Source organism: Blastomyces gilchristii (assembly GCF_000003855.2).
Source record: "Blastomyces gilchristii SLH14081 genomic scaffold supercont1.2, whole genome shotgun sequence".
Taxonomy (NCBI): domain Eukaryota; kingdom Fungi; phylum Ascomycota; class Eurotiomycetes; order Onygenales; family Ajellomycetaceae; genus Blastomyces; species Blastomyces gilchristii.
This window is the reverse complement of record NW_003101681.1, coordinates 1,757,300-1,775,829: the sequence shown is the minus strand read 5'-3', so window position 1 is coordinate 1,775,829 and position 18,530 is coordinate 1,757,300. Positions and strand designations below refer to the sequence as shown.

The 18,530-nt window shown below is 34.3% G+C and overlaps 2 protein-coding genes across 2 annotated transcripts; both read right to left on the bottom strand.

The window, feature by feature from the left end:
- Positions 1 to 12,460: 12,460 nt before the first annotated feature.
- Positions 12,461 to 13,096, bottom strand: BDBG_16281 (uncharacterized protein; the record flags this gene model as incomplete). The annotated part of the gene is made up of 1 exon (XM_031724267.1): positions 12,461 to 13,096. One exon carries the CDS (start codon positions 13,094 to 13,096, stop codon positions 12,461 to 12,463), a length of 636 nt encoding a protein of 211 aa, XP_031576243.1.
- Positions 13,097 to 16,469: 3,373 nt separating this feature from the next.
- BDBG_01094 (uncharacterized protein) lies at positions 16,470 to 18,530 on the bottom strand. The gene is made up of 6 exons (XM_031720184.1): positions 17,887 to 18,530; positions 17,798 to 17,818; positions 17,564 to 17,684; positions 17,340 to 17,456; positions 16,875 to 17,255; positions 16,470 to 16,756 (listed from the first exon to the last, which is right to left on the bottom strand). Exons 1-6 carry the CDS (start codon positions 18,421 to 18,423, stop codon positions 16,746 to 16,748), a joined length of 1,188 nt encoding a protein of 395 aa, XP_031576242.1. The 5' UTR covers positions 18,424 to 18,530; the 3' UTR covers positions 16,470 to 16,745.

Sequence of the window (18,530 nt, the reverse complement as noted above, 5' to 3'; positions counted from 1 at the left end):
AGTAGTAATTTTCTGATTATTTTTCTTTTGTTATCTGCATTCTGATGACTTCAGATGTCAGAAAATTTCTTCAGAGTTATAATCAGTTCATGATAAATGTTTCTGAATGAAGTTACAGTGATTGTAGCAGAGAGATGACTCTTCAGTAATCTGCAATGCAATCTGTTAATAATTATTCCATAGTTCATCTTGATATTTGTGTTGAGTTTTTCATAAATTTCATAGCCTGGAATCAGATGTGAAGAATGAAGTAATTATTCATCATAATTAAAAGAGAGTATTCTGTGTTGAATTATAAACAATATAGACTTTGTGATTCACAGTGATTTCTTGAAGAGTTTATGAATCTTCAATAGAAGTAAAAGAAGTGAAAGAAGTGAATTCAGAAGATATGATAATAATTTGAGAAAGATGATAATTTATTTTCAATAACTGATCACTGATGTGTGTAAGAAGAATTAATATAAGAGAAAATAATCTTGTTTCTTAGCTTAGTTATAATTTTAGTACTAACTCAGATTGAATATCATTGATGTATAAAAGTAAACAAACAATCTTGATTAATCTCTGTCATATTTCTTAAAATATATTAATATTATGAAAGAGAGTGTTACTAAATTACATTATCAGATAATATCATTAAAAATATATTAATATTGTGAATATCAATGTTGAAAAAATGTTGATACTTATATATTATAGTGATTTGTGAATCATGATAGTTAAATATATATATATATATATATATTGTTTCTGACTTGATTACAACTTGTACAATAATTTTTAAAAACTCAAAATTAATTTCAATTATTAATAATTATGAACTTATAACTAACTAATATAAAAAGAAAAAAACTTTTTCTACTTATTATCTTTCTTCTCTTTCTCATTCTTCTTATCATTCTTTATAATTCACTTCTCATTCTTCTTCTCCTTCTTCTCCTTCTCATCTGAGATGATAATCATCTCAAAATCTCTCTTCACTGCCTTCTCAGAGAAGGGTTCTCACTGCTTTCTCTCAGCCAGGTCAATCTGCACCTTAAAATCCCGCATTTTCTGGTCTGCTGTCTCAGGTTCCACTTCAGCAGCAAGCAGATTGACATGCTCAGAGAGCAGAGCTGTCTTCTCAATGTTCTGAATCATGAAGTGCATTCAAGACCTGAACAAGGCCTTAATTCCCTCCTTCTCTGTCAGCTTCTGCTAATTAATTAGAGAACAGAAGTGTTATCAAAAATCATTATCTCTCAATAAATAAAAAACTTATCAGTTTTAGCTTCTTTATCTTCTGCTTCAACACTCTCTTAATCTTCTTCTGTCACTGCTTATTTACAGTAATACTCTTCTTCTCTCTCTCTCTTTTCATCTTGATCTTAAATTATTCTCAGAACTTCTTCTGATCTCACTGCTGCTGCATGAGGCTTTTCACTATCTTCTTCTTCAATCTTTCACAGATGGTGTCATCTGTATTATTTCTATACTTAGTTCAGTCTAAATCTATCAGAAGTATTACTTAAAATCATTATCATTCTGCTCTCTTACAGAGCCTCTTCAAGACATTATAACATGTCTTGCAATCTGTCTCTTCTCACTTGAATGTCTTCTTCTTCTCTCTCTTCAATCTGTGACAGTGCTCACGCGCCTTGATGGTCCGCAGAACCGCAGAATATTTAAAGAGAAATGACATAATTGGTTTCAGTGAGCATTGAAGAGAGGTGAAGGCAGAAGAGACAGCCAGAAATAATATAATAATGATAATAATGATGATGATGATGATGATGATAATAATAATAATAATAATGATGATGATAATAGTGATGATAATAATGATGATGATGATAATAATAATAATGAAAGAAGAAGTGCATTGAAATATATTACTGACTTATCAAATATAAAGAGACTCAAAGAAAATATTAACAGCTTTCAGCAATGTACAGAAACAGCTACAGTGTTGTATAGTAATATTATCTTCATTTAATACATGCACTGTTGATATTCTTTGTATACAGTTATTATATAATCTGTATCAGAGATACATGCAGAAAACAGATCTTTGTTACTAGAGTAAATGATTACAGTAATTCTCTGTTTTTATATTATAAAGATAAGTTATTCTCATTTCTTTCTTCTCTCTTTTCTTTTCTTCAATCAATCACTAATTTCAAGCTGGTATGAAAACTATTAAAACACTCTCAGAAACTCTCAAATTGAAGAGTATAGACTAATCAAATTTTAAATGTAGAAGAAATTAAATTATCTTCTACAGATTCAATTACTCACTCTCTCTCAAATAAAACAGCAGTCATGTCCTCTCTTCCCCTCAATCAAATGAAACATGGCCTGTGAAAAGTGAGTATCACATCAGGTCATAATGACCAACACAGCCCCAGCACACAGAGCTGCATTTGCACAGTGTGTGCTGAACTGAGAGGCTGCATGGGTTGCAAACTGATGACAGCATCTCAGAGAGAGCCATGCAGCGTGAGAAAGCTGCAACTCTCAGTCACATGTGCAGAGAGTGAATCACTGCAGTAAGTGCATATACATTGAAGTAACACTTTTTAGTAACACTCAGTCTCTGATATGATGAAAATAGAGTCTCTTCATGAGATTCATTTCTACCAGAAGTCAGAGAATCTTATATTTCTCAAGATCATCTTCACACATCTTGTCTGTGAAATCAATGAGAGAAATCATTGATTTCAGCATTCTGTTCTTGATGCTATTCAAGTGGCAGCAGAGTTCACCCTGGCCACACTTTTTAAGTGTATGTTTTCTAATTATTCACATTTATATAGATATATACTGATTATTTATTAGATGATATTAAGACAATAGCTCATCACAGCTGTGTTACTCTCACTGTGAGAGATACACAGTTGATAATAAACATTGTGAAGACTCTGAGAAGTGAGTATTTTAAGAATACTGTAGCTCTGCAATCTTGATTTTTTTTTATTTTTGTTTTTTATTTTTTTTTATTTTTGTTTTTTATTTTTTTTTATTTTTGTTTTTTATTTTTTTCTTTTTCTTTTCTTTTTTTTTTTTTTTATTTTTCTTTCTCTTTCTGTCTCTTTTTTTCTTTCTCTTCTTTTTTTCTTTCTCTTTTTTTTTTTTTTTTTTTTGTTGTGATTTTTTCTTGTTTTGTTTTTTGTTTTTTTATTATTTTTTGTATTTTACATTTTTTTTTTAATTAAAATGATATTATTAATTATAATCTGTGTTCAGAAAAGTAATGATATTTGATAACACTCTCTATTGAATTTTCAACAAATGAGTACTATGTTATGATATTATGTAAGTGAGAAATGATTTCATGATTCTATTTGATATTATTTTCAATAATGAGATCAGAATGAAAATGTGACTAAGAATTCAAATATATTCTTTATCTGAGACTAGATTTTTATTTGAAAAGTGAATCTGAGATCTTTAATATTTGAAATAACAGGATTTGAAATCAATGTAATGAACACAAATCATGACCAGAAGTAATGCTTTTAGGCAATATAACAACTGTAAAGTTTGATCCTGGTCTCAGACACGGTCACACGGTCAGTCTAGTCAAGCCTCTCTCTGAATTCTTGATAATGATTAAGAGTGTTACAGAACATAGACAGAGAAGATTCAGAATATGAATAAGTAATCTTTGAGCTTGTGAGATTATTATCTTGTTAAACAGACTGATAAAGATCACTAATATTTCAGAGCATATTATCAGCAAGAATTACTGAGTTAATAAAGATATTATTCTGAAGATCTGAGAGTCTGAAGAAAGCTTCTAAGCTATTATCTAAGCTGATTATACTCAGTAATAATATATCAGCCTCTGTGACATCTCTTTCAAGAGAAGGTAGTTCAGTTAGTATATCAGAGATATTATCTTAAACATCACAGACAGAGATGAAATGCGAATTCAGAATGTAATATATCAGATTATAGAGAGATAATACATTATGTCAGAAATTCTCTAAATTAAATAGTAATATGAACATCTCTCTTGATTGAGAGAGAGAGTTTAACAGTGTATATAGCTGAGTATTACTACTAATAGACATGCAAACTTCAGCTGATAGCTTTGAAGAAAGATCATGCTTAAGAGGCAGCAGAGTATTAAGAGAGACATTATAATATAAGACTGAGAGAGAAAGTTTTCTAACTTCTAAGATATGAGAATTAAGGTATTTATACGGTAAGAATGACTTAAAGTGCTGCAGTATTCACAGTTTGAAGTTATTTATATAAAATACAAGAGCTATCTGAGTAGAAGATTAAGAATCTGAGAGAGAAGATTCTGAGTCAGAGATGAATTAAGAAAGTAAGAAGAAGAGTGAGAATTAAGTCTGAGAGAAGAGTATGCAAGAGTGAGAGAAATAGATTACTAAGTATCAGCAATTTTATAGAAGACTCAGTCACTCTTTATAGTTACTCTTATTACAGAGATTTCAGCTGTTTTATCATCTTCTACAGAGAAGAAAGTAACAGGTGAATTTCTCTGATCTCTGAATCTTCTCTAAAACTGTTGATATATTCATTCTCATCTGAAACTTATCTGAAGATTAATAATCAGTGCTCTATATCAATTACATATAACTATTATCACTTTTAACTCTGATATATTAAGCATGTAATCTGAATGAAATCTCAACTTAGTCAACCTGTAAATATACACTAATATTAAAAAAGAAGTGCAGCAATTTTACTATTAACTAAGAAAAGAAAATAAGACAGTTTATCTTAATAAATTAAAGAGTAATACAATTCTTCATCACTCAGAGCTTAGTAAGTACTTTAACTTTAGAAGGCTTACTCACTGATCTTCTCTATAATCTTAATTAATTATTATCTGTTGCTTTTTCACACAGATCTTCATGAATAAAAGACACTCAAGATAACAAAGTACAGAAGAATAGATTAACTGAATAAAGCTCAACTATAAAAAAAAAAAATTAAAATTAAAATAAAAATAAAAAAATAAATCATTGACAATCTGTGATTCACAGTTATTGATTATATAATATAGTAAAGATCATTGTTATTGTAACATGACTGCAGATGTCTCAGCAGCCTAGACTTCAGATTAAGTGAAGTAACACTGTGAGAGACAGTGTGAATAGTTCAGAAATCAATGAAGCAGCAGCCTGTGAGATCATCAAACATCTGTTCAGTGACTCCGCAGGTGCAGGAAGAAAAAGGGGTGAGAGCCGGGTAAGACAGCACCGGTTCTCTGCAGAGGGGGGAGAGAGCAGTGCATCCAGGCGCGAGCGAGCAAGTGAGAGAGAAAGAGAAAGAGGAAGAGAAAAGAAAGAGGAGAAGAGAGTGTGTGATTGTTGCGAGGATGTGAGACAGGTTTTTATAGATTGAGCAGCCAGCTGTTGAAGCAGCGTGAGAGGGCGCAAAAGCGGCGAGAGGGCGCGCCATCCCCGAAGTGGCAACAGTGCTGCCGCAACGGGCCTAGCGCAGTAAGCGGACCAATGACAACGGCGCCCAGCGGGCTGGGCGCCCCGCTAACCGGCACAAAAGATACTATGTATTTTATTTTAAAATAGTATTTTAAAAAGTTTAATAGATTAATAATTATATATTATTTTCTTATAAAAATTTAATACAATATAATATATATTTACATATTATTGTTCTGTTTTCTAGAATAGTTTTAATTGAATATTCAATGAGATATGAACATTTGAAGTTGATTGTAATTGATTTACAAAGGTGAGTGTTAGGTTGAAACAAGTGTTAGGTGATTGATTAACTTATGTTACATCCGCCACAATACACCCCGTTCATCATTTCATCATCTCACATCATCTCATGACATCTCATCTCAACCCCGCAACAATCTCCCACAATGTGTCAGGTCACGTGATCTGGCTTACTAATCCTTCCATCATATAACTTCTCACAAAGCTAGCAACCTTTCAATCACACAAGCTTTACACCTTTCACAGGTTATAAGACTTATTTTTATGCAAAATCACTGTCAATTCGGGATTTCTTGTTAATATAATCATTATTTGAACTACTGCTTCATTTGATACACTCTTCAGAAGTTAAAATCATCTTATTCTATTAGTATTGATGCATTTGAGATCTTGATGATTAATAATACTGCTACTCACTTAAAAAAGAGACTTGCAGAAAACACATTACATTTGCAAAAAAGTAAGAAAAGAGAGCAATATTAGCAAGGATTCAATAAATGAATATCAAGATGACAGATTCAACACAATCTCACTCATATACATGTTCATGATCTTGTGTTCTTTTCACTGAATCAGTTGTAGTTGATGATGACAATAATTCTTCACACTCATACTCTGTCAGTGAACATTCTCATAAAGTCTTTGAAAGCTTCATTGTTGAAACACTCTCTTAATTCAATGCTGGTTTGAATACAGCTTCTGACACGGTCAGGCCGGCCTCTCAATCTAATTGACAGCTTGATGAAACTGATTCTCTTGATAAGAATATTGAACACTCAGATATCTACTATTCAGATGGAGTAATATCAGATTAAGAGATGAAACATCTTAAGATAATACTTGAGATAGATAAGAGAAAGCAAAGAGTTCTAGAACTTGAACTATAACTGAAAAAACTCTGTCAACAGAGATTCTCTACAGATTGATCACAGAATATTAACAATTATTCTGCTATTATATTTACAGTCTGTACAGTCATATGAAATTCTAATCTCAGTGAAAGGTTGAAATTCAATCTTTATGAACTGAATAGCTGTGTTGGCAAGACAATCTCTCAATTCAAGAAAGATGTCAAGAATACTGTGAGACTAAACAGTCTAACTGATACATTCAATTACATTATATAAAGCATCTTCATGAAATCAAAACTGATTAATGCACAGTGTTAATATATGATAGAGAAATGACAGACTCAGAACCCTCTATAAAGAGATGATGAATAAGCACTATTCTAAGATGCTAGAAACTGATGACTCTACATATTCATCTTGAACTTCTTGAATGCAGGTGTCAGACCACATTTCTTCAAGTATAATGAAAATCAGATTACTTATACTCTATAAAATGTGATTAAATAGAAATAGTCTGTTCTTAAAACACAGTTACACTGTGAGACAGTTCTGAAATTCATGTCTCTTAATAATACACAGATCATTAATCTATATATATTCTTTGATAAGTTTCAGTTCATTATTATGAAATTAAAGATATTAAATACTTTCTCTTCAGATACATGAATATTTAATATCTTCTACTCAGTTCTACTTAACAATTGAAGAAATTATGTTTAGAAGAAGATAGAGAAGATACAGGATTTCAAATTTACAGCTGTGATATTAGATATTGATCTTCTTATGAAGAAAATTCATTCACAGTTTAATTCTTTAAAAGATAAAAAGAATCTGTAGAATATAGATTCTGTAATTAACTCAGTTATAATAGCTACAACAGCTATAACAGCTATAACAGTTACATTAACTATCAGTAACAATATATTAAATCTGATCTGTGAAGACTGTACTGAATGTGATTATAACAGTATATAAAAGAGTTTCTGAAATTATCAGAAATCAGAAAACTCATCTACATATTCTGAATATGAGAGATCTCACTTTGATAACTATTAATTAATCAATTCAGACAGTGCTTCAGATAATTGAAGAATCTACAACACTATGAGAATAAAGAAATTCAAAGAAAAGAAGGAAAAGAATAATAGTAAAGATAAGACTTAACTATTTATTATAGATAATTCAGAGACCTTTCAGATAATAAATCTCACAGAGATTATTAATATATTAGTCTGTTTTATAAAACTTCACAAGAATCTCTTCAATAGATGTTTATACATATCAAAAGATGTTATCTTTCAGAAGAATCTCTGTCTTATCAATTCATTGATACTGACTACTCTACACAATCTGAAGGTTCTACTCAATACGGTCTGTAAAGCGGCTGCGGCGATTTCTTCAGTAACATCAGGCCTACTCACTGCAGCCTGTTAAGAGACTGCAGTGATTTCTGATCTATACATTGATGAGGAAATTCAATCTGAGTATTCATTATTTCTCATACTCACTAATAATTGATGAATTGACTATGAAATCTCCGCGAGAATACCTATCTTTTTAGTACAGAATACACTGAACTCTTCAGAACTCACAGTTGAATCTGATAACTCTCTGACATCTACAAGAAATATCACTATAGTGAAGAAATCAACAGTGAGGAAATCTTCAGTGAGAAACAGTTTTGAAGACCTACTCATCAATTCTGAGATCACTGTACTTCTGATTCTGAAAAACCTCACACATGTCAAAGCTTCCATGGAATGAAAGTATTATTACAAGGCCTGTGTTAAAGAGATTAATTGTTTAAAATAGATAGAGGTCTGACAACTGATTGAGAGAACATCACAAATAAGTGTTCTTCACAGTCAATGAGTATTTGACAAAAAGTTCAATAATATGAGTGATGTTATTCACTATAAGACCTGCTGAGTTGTCTGCAGAAATCTTCAATAGAAGAGAGTTAATTACTCAAGAATCTTTGCATCTGTTATCTCTGTATTCATCTCACAAGCTCTCATGACAATCTCAGTATCTCAGAGATAATATGTTCTGTAGATTGATATAATGACCACATTTTTAAACACTCAACTGTCTGCTGATGAACAGATATATATAAATCAACTCACAGAATTCTGTGAAGATTATGATAATCTTGTATATGAGTTGATACAGAGACTCTACAGCCTTAAACAGGCAGTACTCTTATAATATGAGAAGCTGTGAAAGATGCTATTATACTCAGACTTCTGTATCAGTCTCTATGATGCTGAACTATTTATTCATGATGAAAGACAGATCTATATAATTATTTATATAAATGATGTTCATCTCTACAGTCTGAAAATTGAAGATCTGAACTGAGTCAAAGTCAAAATCACTGCTAATTATGAGATCAAGAATGTAGAGGATTTTAACTGCTATCTAGAAATGAAGATTGATAGAGATTCAACTTCATTAACATTATCTTAACTTCTCTTTATAAGAAATCTTCTGAAGAAGTTCTCAATGAATGACTGTTATTCTACATTCATTTCTATGAAGAAGAATGTCAATTTCATGAATAATGATGAGAAATTGATTACATATACAGCAGAATTTACTCTACAGTTCTATCAATTCAGTATCAGATTTCTGCAATATCTTGTATTTAATACACATTCTGATATGAGCTTTGCTGCAGGATTTCTTAGATGATTCAGCTCCCAGCCTACATTAAAGAACTAGGCTGTATACAAGTATATACTCTGATATCTACAGGGTTCAATCAATGAGAGTATAATCTATCACAGAGGTGCTGAAATTGAACCTGTAGCATATGCAGATGCCGATTGAGCCGGTAGAAATTCAGAATCTCATTCAATCACCAGTTATATCATCTACATGGCAGGTGGCCCTGTTGCATGGCAGAGCTGCTGGCAAACAGAGGTTTTAAGTCATCAACAGAGGCTGAATATATTGCATTCTCTGAGACTGTATATGAGCTTGTCTGTCTCTGAGAGCTTCTAGAAGATGCTGACTTCATCTCATCTCATCTCAACAATCTGAATGCTGATAATCATCTCATTCCCACCATAGTCAATGATCTGGCTTATATGATTCATGCTGATAATAAGTCTGTCATAGAGCTATTCTCTTCTGAAGCAATTTCACACTGCTCAAAGTATATAGAGGTCTGTTTTCACATTCTTCAGAATCTTGTCTGCAAGAATAAGATATCTATTCAATATGTTTCATCTGCTGAGAATGCAGTGGATGAGCTTACTAAATCACTTGAAATGTTGAAATATACACATTGAAAGGAGATTATGAAGATGAAGGGATAGAGAGATAAAAAATGATGTATATCATGACTGGTTTTTCATTACTTCACATTTTCCAGTCATTTTTAGTACTTGTACTTGATTTGAAGGTGAATTTTGTATATAGCATCATGTATAGTTACTCTGATGAGTGGGGATGTCAGGTCACATGATCTGGCTTACTAATCCTTCCACCATATAACTTCCCACAAAGCTAGCAACCTTTCAATCACACAAGCTTTACACCTTTCACACAATGTACATACATGTACATACATCTGCAGTTGGACTGGGGCACTGGACTGTGCAACACAATAGTTATGCATCTCTCATTGAGCAGAAGAGACAAGACCATCCTTGGCGCCCGCCAACCGCATATTGGGAAGGGAAAACAAAATCCGTATGTACAGCAGGGGTTCAACACATAGTTATGGCTGACTGTTTTTCTTTTGGCCAAAGATTAATACCCGGAAAGGAAAGAAAAAGTTACGGACCAGAGAATGGAAGTGAAGAAGGGAAGAATCTTCCTCCCACCACCCGACTTTTAAGTATCTGCTAGATACGAAGGAGATGCTGTGAGGATCTCATCGATTCCGCCGCGTTGGTGCGGATGGGATCATTCATGAATGTCCTAGGAGCTGGGGGAAGGAGAAATCCTTCCCTTTTACCTCCTGCATTTTTCCACCTCAAATGACCCTCTTTTTTCTCCTCTTTTCTTCTTTTTCTTTCTTTATTCTTTCTTGTATCAGACAGAGTGCGCTTTGACCTGAGAGGTAATATTGGGGGCATATTTTTGAATGGAAAACGGCCACGACGAGTAATAGAGGAGTCATAAGAGATGGCTGGATGGACTTCTGCTTCAATAATCCAGCCATGTGCTTCTCGGTACAACTTTCCCTCTCGCTGGGATGAGGTTCTGGCTTCTCATGCATTTTCCCTGTCAGTATCATGCTTTGTCTGGATAACTAGCTGACTGACTGGCCGTTAGGAATGGTCTGCTGTCAACTACTCTCTTTGATGAAAAGCACAGTCTATAATATAACATTCAACCTGCCAGGCCTATATTGCTTAAATTCCCCTGTCTCCTGGCCTCTGACCATATCCGCGCCCCCGAAAAGAGGAGACATATCTTTCTTTACCCCCTTTTGTACTCTTTAACTATTTAAAAGCTTTGGTGTTTGCTCCTTGATCCCCTGGCTCTTGTTTTTCTAAACGGCTTAGTAAGGGGCCGGGCGGGCTCATAAGGGGAAAAAAAAAGAAAAAAAAGCAAAGATTGAATATTTAACATAATCAATTATCTAACGCTTGTTTTCACCTAACACTTGCCTTTGTAAATCAATTACAATCAACTTCAAATATTTATATCTCAATGAATATTTATTTAAAACTATTCTAAAAAACAGAACAATAATTTGTAGATATATATTATATTATATTAAATTTCTATGAGAAAATAACATATAATTATTAATTTATTAAGCTTTTTAAAATACTATTTTAAAATAAAATACACAGTTTATATTTATAAATATACTTATAAATATAAATTATTTTTATATAAAAATTAAATATCTTATAGATTATATATATTTTTAATAAAATATAAAATTTTATCTTGAAATTCTTATTTATTATTAATTTATTTAAATTTTTATGAAAAATTTTATATTTTAAAATACTATTTGTGTAATAACTATGTATTATTTATACTTTAAAATTGTAATTTAAATAAATTATTATATCAAATCATTTAAATATATTTATATTTAATAAATTATTTTTTAAAATTTAAAATTTCAAGAATTTTCAATATTTTACTTATAATTTATAAAAAAAAAATTATAATAAAAAAATAAAAAAATTCTTAAAAATTAAAATATAGAATTCTTATATAAAATAATTTAATATTTATTAAATTATTATATATTTATATAAGAATTATTATTTTCAATAATATATAATACATATTTCTTAATTTATAATAAAATATTATATATTTTATTTTAGTGTATTCTCAGTGGCCGAATGGTTAATGCGGCCACTCAGTAGCGCCTTGGCGTGGGAAACCAAGACACGTGGGTTCGAAACCTGCAGAGAATACATTAAATCTGGAACTCAAGCATCTCAGATTTCTAATAAATACAGAGGTGTACAAATCGCTTCAATGAATTGCTCTATGTTCCTGAGCTGAGAAGTTATTATCGCATGTATCTAATTGTCACTCCTTTGTATTTTCCTATGTTCTTGTTATCTTGGCATGGTCTCAACACCTGTATTTCCTCCTGTATATGTGGAAGGTGTAAAGCTTGTGTGATTGAAAGGTTGCTAGCTTGTGGAAAGTTATATGGTGAAAGGATTAGTAAGCCAGATCATGTGACCTGACATCCCCACTCACCAGAGTAACTATACACGATGCTATATACAAAATTCGCCTTCAAATCAAGTACAGGTACAAAAAATGACTGGAAAATGTGTAGCAATGAAAAACCAGTCATGATATACATCATTTTTTATCCCTCTATCTCTATATCTTCTTTATATTCTCTTTTCAATGTGTATATTTCAAATGATTGATCTCTTTAACACAGGCCTTGTAATAATACTTTCATTCCATGGAAGCTTTGGCGTGTGTGAGGTTTTTTGAGATCAGAAGTGCAGTGATCTCGGGATTGATGAGTAGGTCTTCAAGACTGTCTCTCACTGAAGATTCCCCCACTGTTGATTCCCCTACTATAGTGATATTCCTTGTAGATGTCAGAGGGTCATCAGATTCAACTGTGAGTTTCAGGGAGTTCAGTGTATTCTGCACTAAAAGAGTAGATATTCTCGCGGAGATATCATAGTCAATCCACCAATTATTAGTGAGTATGAGAAATAATGGACACTCAGGTCGAATTTCCTCATCAATGAATAGATTATCAATTGATGGATCAGGAATCGCTGCAGTCTCTTGACAGGCCGCAGTGGGTAGGCCTGGTGTCTCTGAAGGAATCGCCGCAGTCTCTTGACGGGCCGCAGTGGGTAGGCCTGGTGTCGCCGAAGGAATCGCCGCAGCCGCTTTATGGGCCGCATTGGGTAGAATCTTCGGGTTGTGTGAAGTAGTCAGTATCAATGAATCAGCAAGACAGAGGTCCTTCTGAAAGATGATGTCTTTTGATATGTATAAACACCTGTTGAAGGGATTCTTGTGAAGTTCTATGAAACAGACTGACACATTAATAATCTCTGTAAAATTTATCATCTGAAAGATCTCTGAATCATCTGTAATAAATAGTTAAGTCTCACTCTCACTATTATTCTTTTTCTTCTTTTCTTTGAATTTCTTTATTCTCACAGTGTTGTAGATTCTTCAATTATCTGAAGCACTGTCTGAATTGATTAATCAACAGTTATTAAAATGAGATCTCTCATATTCAGAATATGTAGATAAGTTTTCTGATCTCTGATAATTTCAGAAACTCTCTTATATACTGCTACAATCACATTCAGTACAGTCTTCACAGACTGAATTTGATGTATTGTTACTAATAGTTGATGTAGCTGTTATAGCTATTGTAGCTGTTATAACTGTTATAGCTGAGTTAACTGCAGAATCTATATTCTGCAGATTCTTTTTATCTTTTGAAGAATTAAGTTATAAACAGATTTTCTTCATGAGAAGATCAATATTCAATATCACAGCTGTGAATTTAAAATCCTGTATCTTCTCTATCTTCTTCTAAACATAATTTCTTCAATTATTGAGTAGAACTGAGTAGAAGATATCAAATATTCACACATCTGAGAAGAAAGTATTCAACATCTTTAATTTTATAATAGTGAACTGAAACTTATTAAAGAATGTGTGTAGATTGATAATCTGTATGTTATTAAAAGATATGAATTTCAGAACTGTCTTACAGTGTAACTGTGTTTTAAGAACAGAGTATTTCTATTCAATTATATTTCATAGAGTATAAGTGATTTAATTTTTATCATACTTGAAGAAATGTGATCTGACACCTGCACTCAAGAAGTTCAAGATGAATGTGTAGAGTCACTGATTTCTGACATCTCAGAATAATGCTTATTTATCATCTCTTTGTAGAGAGTTCTGAGTCTATTATTTCTCTATTATATATTAACACTATACATTAATCAGTTTCAATTTCATGAAAATACTTCATGTGATGTAATTAAATGTGTCAGTTAGACTATTTAATCTCACAGTATTCTTGATATCTTTCTTGAATTGAGAGATTACCTTGTCAACACAGCTATTTAGTTTATAAAGATTGAATTTTAATCTTTCACTAAGATTAGAATTTTATGTAACTGTTAATATAATAACAGAATGATTATTAACATTCTGTAGTTAATCTGTAGAGAATCTCTGTTAACAGAGTTTTTTCAGTTGTAGTTTGAGTTCTAAGACTTTTTACTTTCTCTTATTCATCTCAAGTATTATCTTGAGATGTTTCATCTGTTGATCTGATATTGTCTCACTCAAACTGTTGACTTCATGAGAACCAGCTTTATCAAGCTGTTAAGTAGATTGAGAGGCCGGCCTGACTGTGTCAGAAGCTGTATTCAAACCAGCTTTGAATTGAGAGAGTGTTGTGAGATGTTCTTCAATGAAGCTTTCAAAGACTTCAGAAGAATGTTCACTGACAGAGTATAAGTGTGAAGAATTATTATCATCATCAACTGCAACTGATTCAGTGAAAAGAATACAAGATTATGAACATGTATATAAGTGAGATCATATTAAATTCACTATCTTGATATTTGTTTATTGAATTCTCAATATTCATTTATTAAATTCTTGTCAATATCATTCTCTTTTTCTTGCTTTTTTGCAAATGTAATGCATTTTCTGCAAGCCTCTTTTTTAAGTGAGCAGTAGTATTATTAATCATCAAGATCTCAAATGCATCAATACTGATAGAATAAGATGATTTTAACTTCTGAAGAGTGTATCAAATGAAGCAGTAGTTTAAATAATGAGTATATTGACAAGGAATCCCGAATTGGCAGTGATTTTATACAAAACAGATCTCATAACCTGTGAAAGGTGTAAAGCTTGTGTGATTGAAAGGTTGCTAGCTTGTGGAAAGTTATATGGTGAAAGGATTAGTAAGCCAGATCACGTGACCTGACAGTATAACCAACACTTGACCTGTATTTAACATCACACAAGGACTTATCATAAGCTCCGCTTGCATATGAGTATAATGAAAGAATAATAATAATAATAATAATATTTTACTGTATTTTATTTTCTAATTGAATCTATATTTTAATCAATTTTAACTATATTATAATAATTTTGAATTATATTATACTATAAGTCTTGATATTTATAGATTATAAATTAAAAAATTAAAATAATGAATATTTATTGAGACATTAACATTTAAAGTTGATTGTAATTGATTTACAAAGGTTGAGTGTTAGGTGGAAATGAGTGTTAGGTGATTGATTACATTAATATTTTCACCATTCATTGATCTTTCTCAATGAATCAGCTAACTTAGCTCCTCTTTTCTCCATCTATCTGTGCCTAGAGCTTTCTTTCGTTCTGCTCTCTTATTTTGTACTCTCCCCTGCTTCACAGCACAATTCGATGTTTCATTCATAATCAGGCCTCTGGCTTCTGGCCTATAATATAAATAGCAACAGGATGCATGCCCCGTCAAGACTCGCATAAGTGATCCTCAAGTTTATTTATATATATGTATGTGCAAATTAAAAAAAAAAAAAAAAAAAAAAAAAAAAAAAAAAAAAAAAAACCCCAACACAACTGCACTGAAGCTTCTTATCTATTCCTCCTCTCCTTGCTTCCATCTCCTTTATTAAGATATTATTATACCTACATATATACATACAAGTGAATTATGTTTGTATATGCATGTCTACATACATGTTTCTAACACCGGAATCCAAATCCCCTGCTCTCACCCCGCCCTTTTCCCCTACGATCGACTAGATCTATATATCGCGCCATGGCACCCTCTATTGTCCTAGGTTGCTCGCAAGTGTCCCGTTCACTTAACCTATCTCCCTGACCAAAGCTAAATCTTTCGCAAAAGGCCCCTAACATAACAGATGCTCGTGGCCGCTGCGCCCCTTGACCCCCCACAAGCGGGCGTGGGGTCCACTGGGGCAAATTGCCAAATGCCAAAACCATGGGAATTCCAACGCAACTAACTACCTTACACGCCCCGAAGTCGTCTGAGTAGCACTAAACCGACATCCGCTTGGCCTCGCGGCCTTTCTGTGCTTGGGTTCCTTAAATATATATGTAAATATAAGTATATACTTAGTCTGCCCACACGCCCTACGCCGATCGTAGCGACCACGATTCTTTGCTCTTCAGATGGGCTGTGGAGATTAAAATCGCTCGCCCCGCGATGTCTGCTATTGGTGCTTTATATAGTAAAATAGCTAGTCCCATTATATATATTTCCAAAAAAAAGGGAGGAGCGTGGAAGTATAGATTTTGGTTAAAGGGGCACGAATGACTCTCGACTTGGGCCGGCACGACTTTTTAAAAACACAACAACGGATTAATCTAATTTATACCACTTGGATGCTGCAAGACATACAAGGGATGTGAAATAACGGGAGTTTATTTTCTTTCTTTTAGAATTTGATGGTCTAAATATGAGGTCGATCAGGAAAAAAAAAAAAAAAAAGGGTCTCTTGTGCTACCCAACATTTCTCCCCCAGTCCAGTCCGAAGTCCGCCTCCCTGGACAGAAAACAACCTAGATTCCGTTGTCGTCGCACATGGAGATATTAACTCGATCGATCACCAACTCTTTATCGAGCCCATGTCCGTGGCTGTCAATTCGCCCAAGGATAGGACAATGCGCATTAACCAACAGATTTAAACCAAGCGCATGAAACCTACCCGTGATCTAAACTCCAAAACGAATCAGTCGGCTTCGCCTCTTCATGCATACAACTACCTAGCCACCCATTTCCATGAGATAAATAAAAATAATAAAAAGAACAAATAAAAAAAATGGCGCATACCTCCTTTCGCACAACCCAACCACGCCGTCATATGTGCCTTGACATCGTCAAGCGCACTTGCAGCGTCCGCAAGTTTCTTCTCCGCCGTTCCCACCAACCTATCCATCTCCCTGGAGAACACGACGTGGACGGACCCCTCGATCGCCCGCCGCAGATTGCTGGCCGAATACCCGTCCCTATTGAGGGCTGGAGGGGTGCGAGGAGAATCTGTGATGGGTGCTTTTGCTGGCATGGCTCCGTTGGTAGGAGTGGTGCTGGCTTTTGCTGTGCTTGTGTCCGTGCCCGTGGTTGACATGGTGGTGGTGGTGGTAGTAGTGGTCGTCGTGTTGGTGCGGGCACATTGAAGTGCCATGGGCTCTTGCTCCGTCTCTGACACGATGACTGTATACATGTCATTTATACATATATGTGGTTAGAGCGGGATTATACTGGTATATCTGGCTTCACAATCTCGAGCGCTCATACCCGTGTCATTGACTTCAATCACGGAGGAAGAACTGGTACTGCTCCTCCCCGCACGGTTGTTTGTCACGGCCGATGTCCGCTCTTTCCTCGACCGTTTCCGCCGGAAGTCGGCGTCAGCTGTATATATTTTGCTTTTGTGTTAGCAACAGCTTCTCTGGGGTTTTTTTCCTTTGGCAAATGGAGCCTGAAATTATATTTGCGTGAAACTGTCATTTTTTACTCACGATCGTTCTCGTCCACCACCCGGCGGTGCTGGCAGCGCTTTCTCTTCCGACGGCATGAGTCGCAGACTCGCGTCAGCCTTTTGCCCGGTTGGAGGTGAGGGGTTGGCGGTTGGAAGCGTTTCTTGTTGTCAGGAGTTGACTTAGTAGCCTGGTTCGTCTATTTTCTACCCTACCGTGTTGGGGAGGTTCTCCATCCACCCCTTTTCTTTTTTGTCAAAAGAATTTGCCTCTCACCTTTGTACCCTTGGTATGTTCCTGTTTGAAATTAGGTATGTGTCAGCCTGGCAATGAACCATTGAAAGAGTTATAAGAGGAGGGCTTACCCGCTTCTCCTGCGCGATCCGATAGCATTCATTACAGATGGGTGTATTGTACAGGATCGTCGTTGATGGGGTTTTCCAGCATCGCGCACACAGATTTGATTCCGTTATCGTGTTGCTAGAGACATTCCTACCACTACCCCTGAGTTTCCGATCATCGTGTGTCCTCTTCTCTCTCTCACTTCCATCTCCGTCCCCGTCTTCGCTGGAGTTACCATCCTCCTCCTCCTCTTCCTCATCGTCTTCCTGATCAGAGTGAATGGAGGTAATGCTTCTGATGGAGCTTAAATCGTCATTGACGTCTACCGCTGCCATCTGCAACATGACTGCTGCTGCGACACTGCTTGCCCCACCCCCGTTCTTGCCAGTCATGATAGAAGCAACATCATCCTTGGATGAAGAATGCACGTTTTCATGACATTTGTGGCAGAGGCCTGTCTCTTCGACAATGCTCTTGGAGTTGCCGAAGCGTCCGCAGTATGAGCATCGACGGGTCGTGGTGTCGTCTTCTTCCGGTTCAGTGTCACTGCAGCTCCACATTTCCTTTTGGCTTTAGGCCGTTCTGAACAATTTTTGAATAGTGGACAGAGTATGAGGCGGAAAATGGGGTAGGATATGATAATATTTGGGCGTGTAGTTGGTTGGTG

Coding starts and splice junctions, on each gene's coding strand:
- BDBG_01094 (XM_031720184.1), bottom strand. CDS start 18,423: ATGTGGAGCTGCAGTGACACTGAACCGGAAGAAGACGACACCACGACC. Junction 17,819..17,886: donor GGATCGCGCAGGAGAAGCGG/GTAAGCCCTCCT, acceptor AATTTCAAACAG/GAACATACCAAGGGTACAAA. Junction 17,256..17,339: donor GATTGAAGTCAATGACACGG/GTATGAGCGCTC, acceptor ACATGTATACAG/TCATCGTGTCAGAGACGGAG.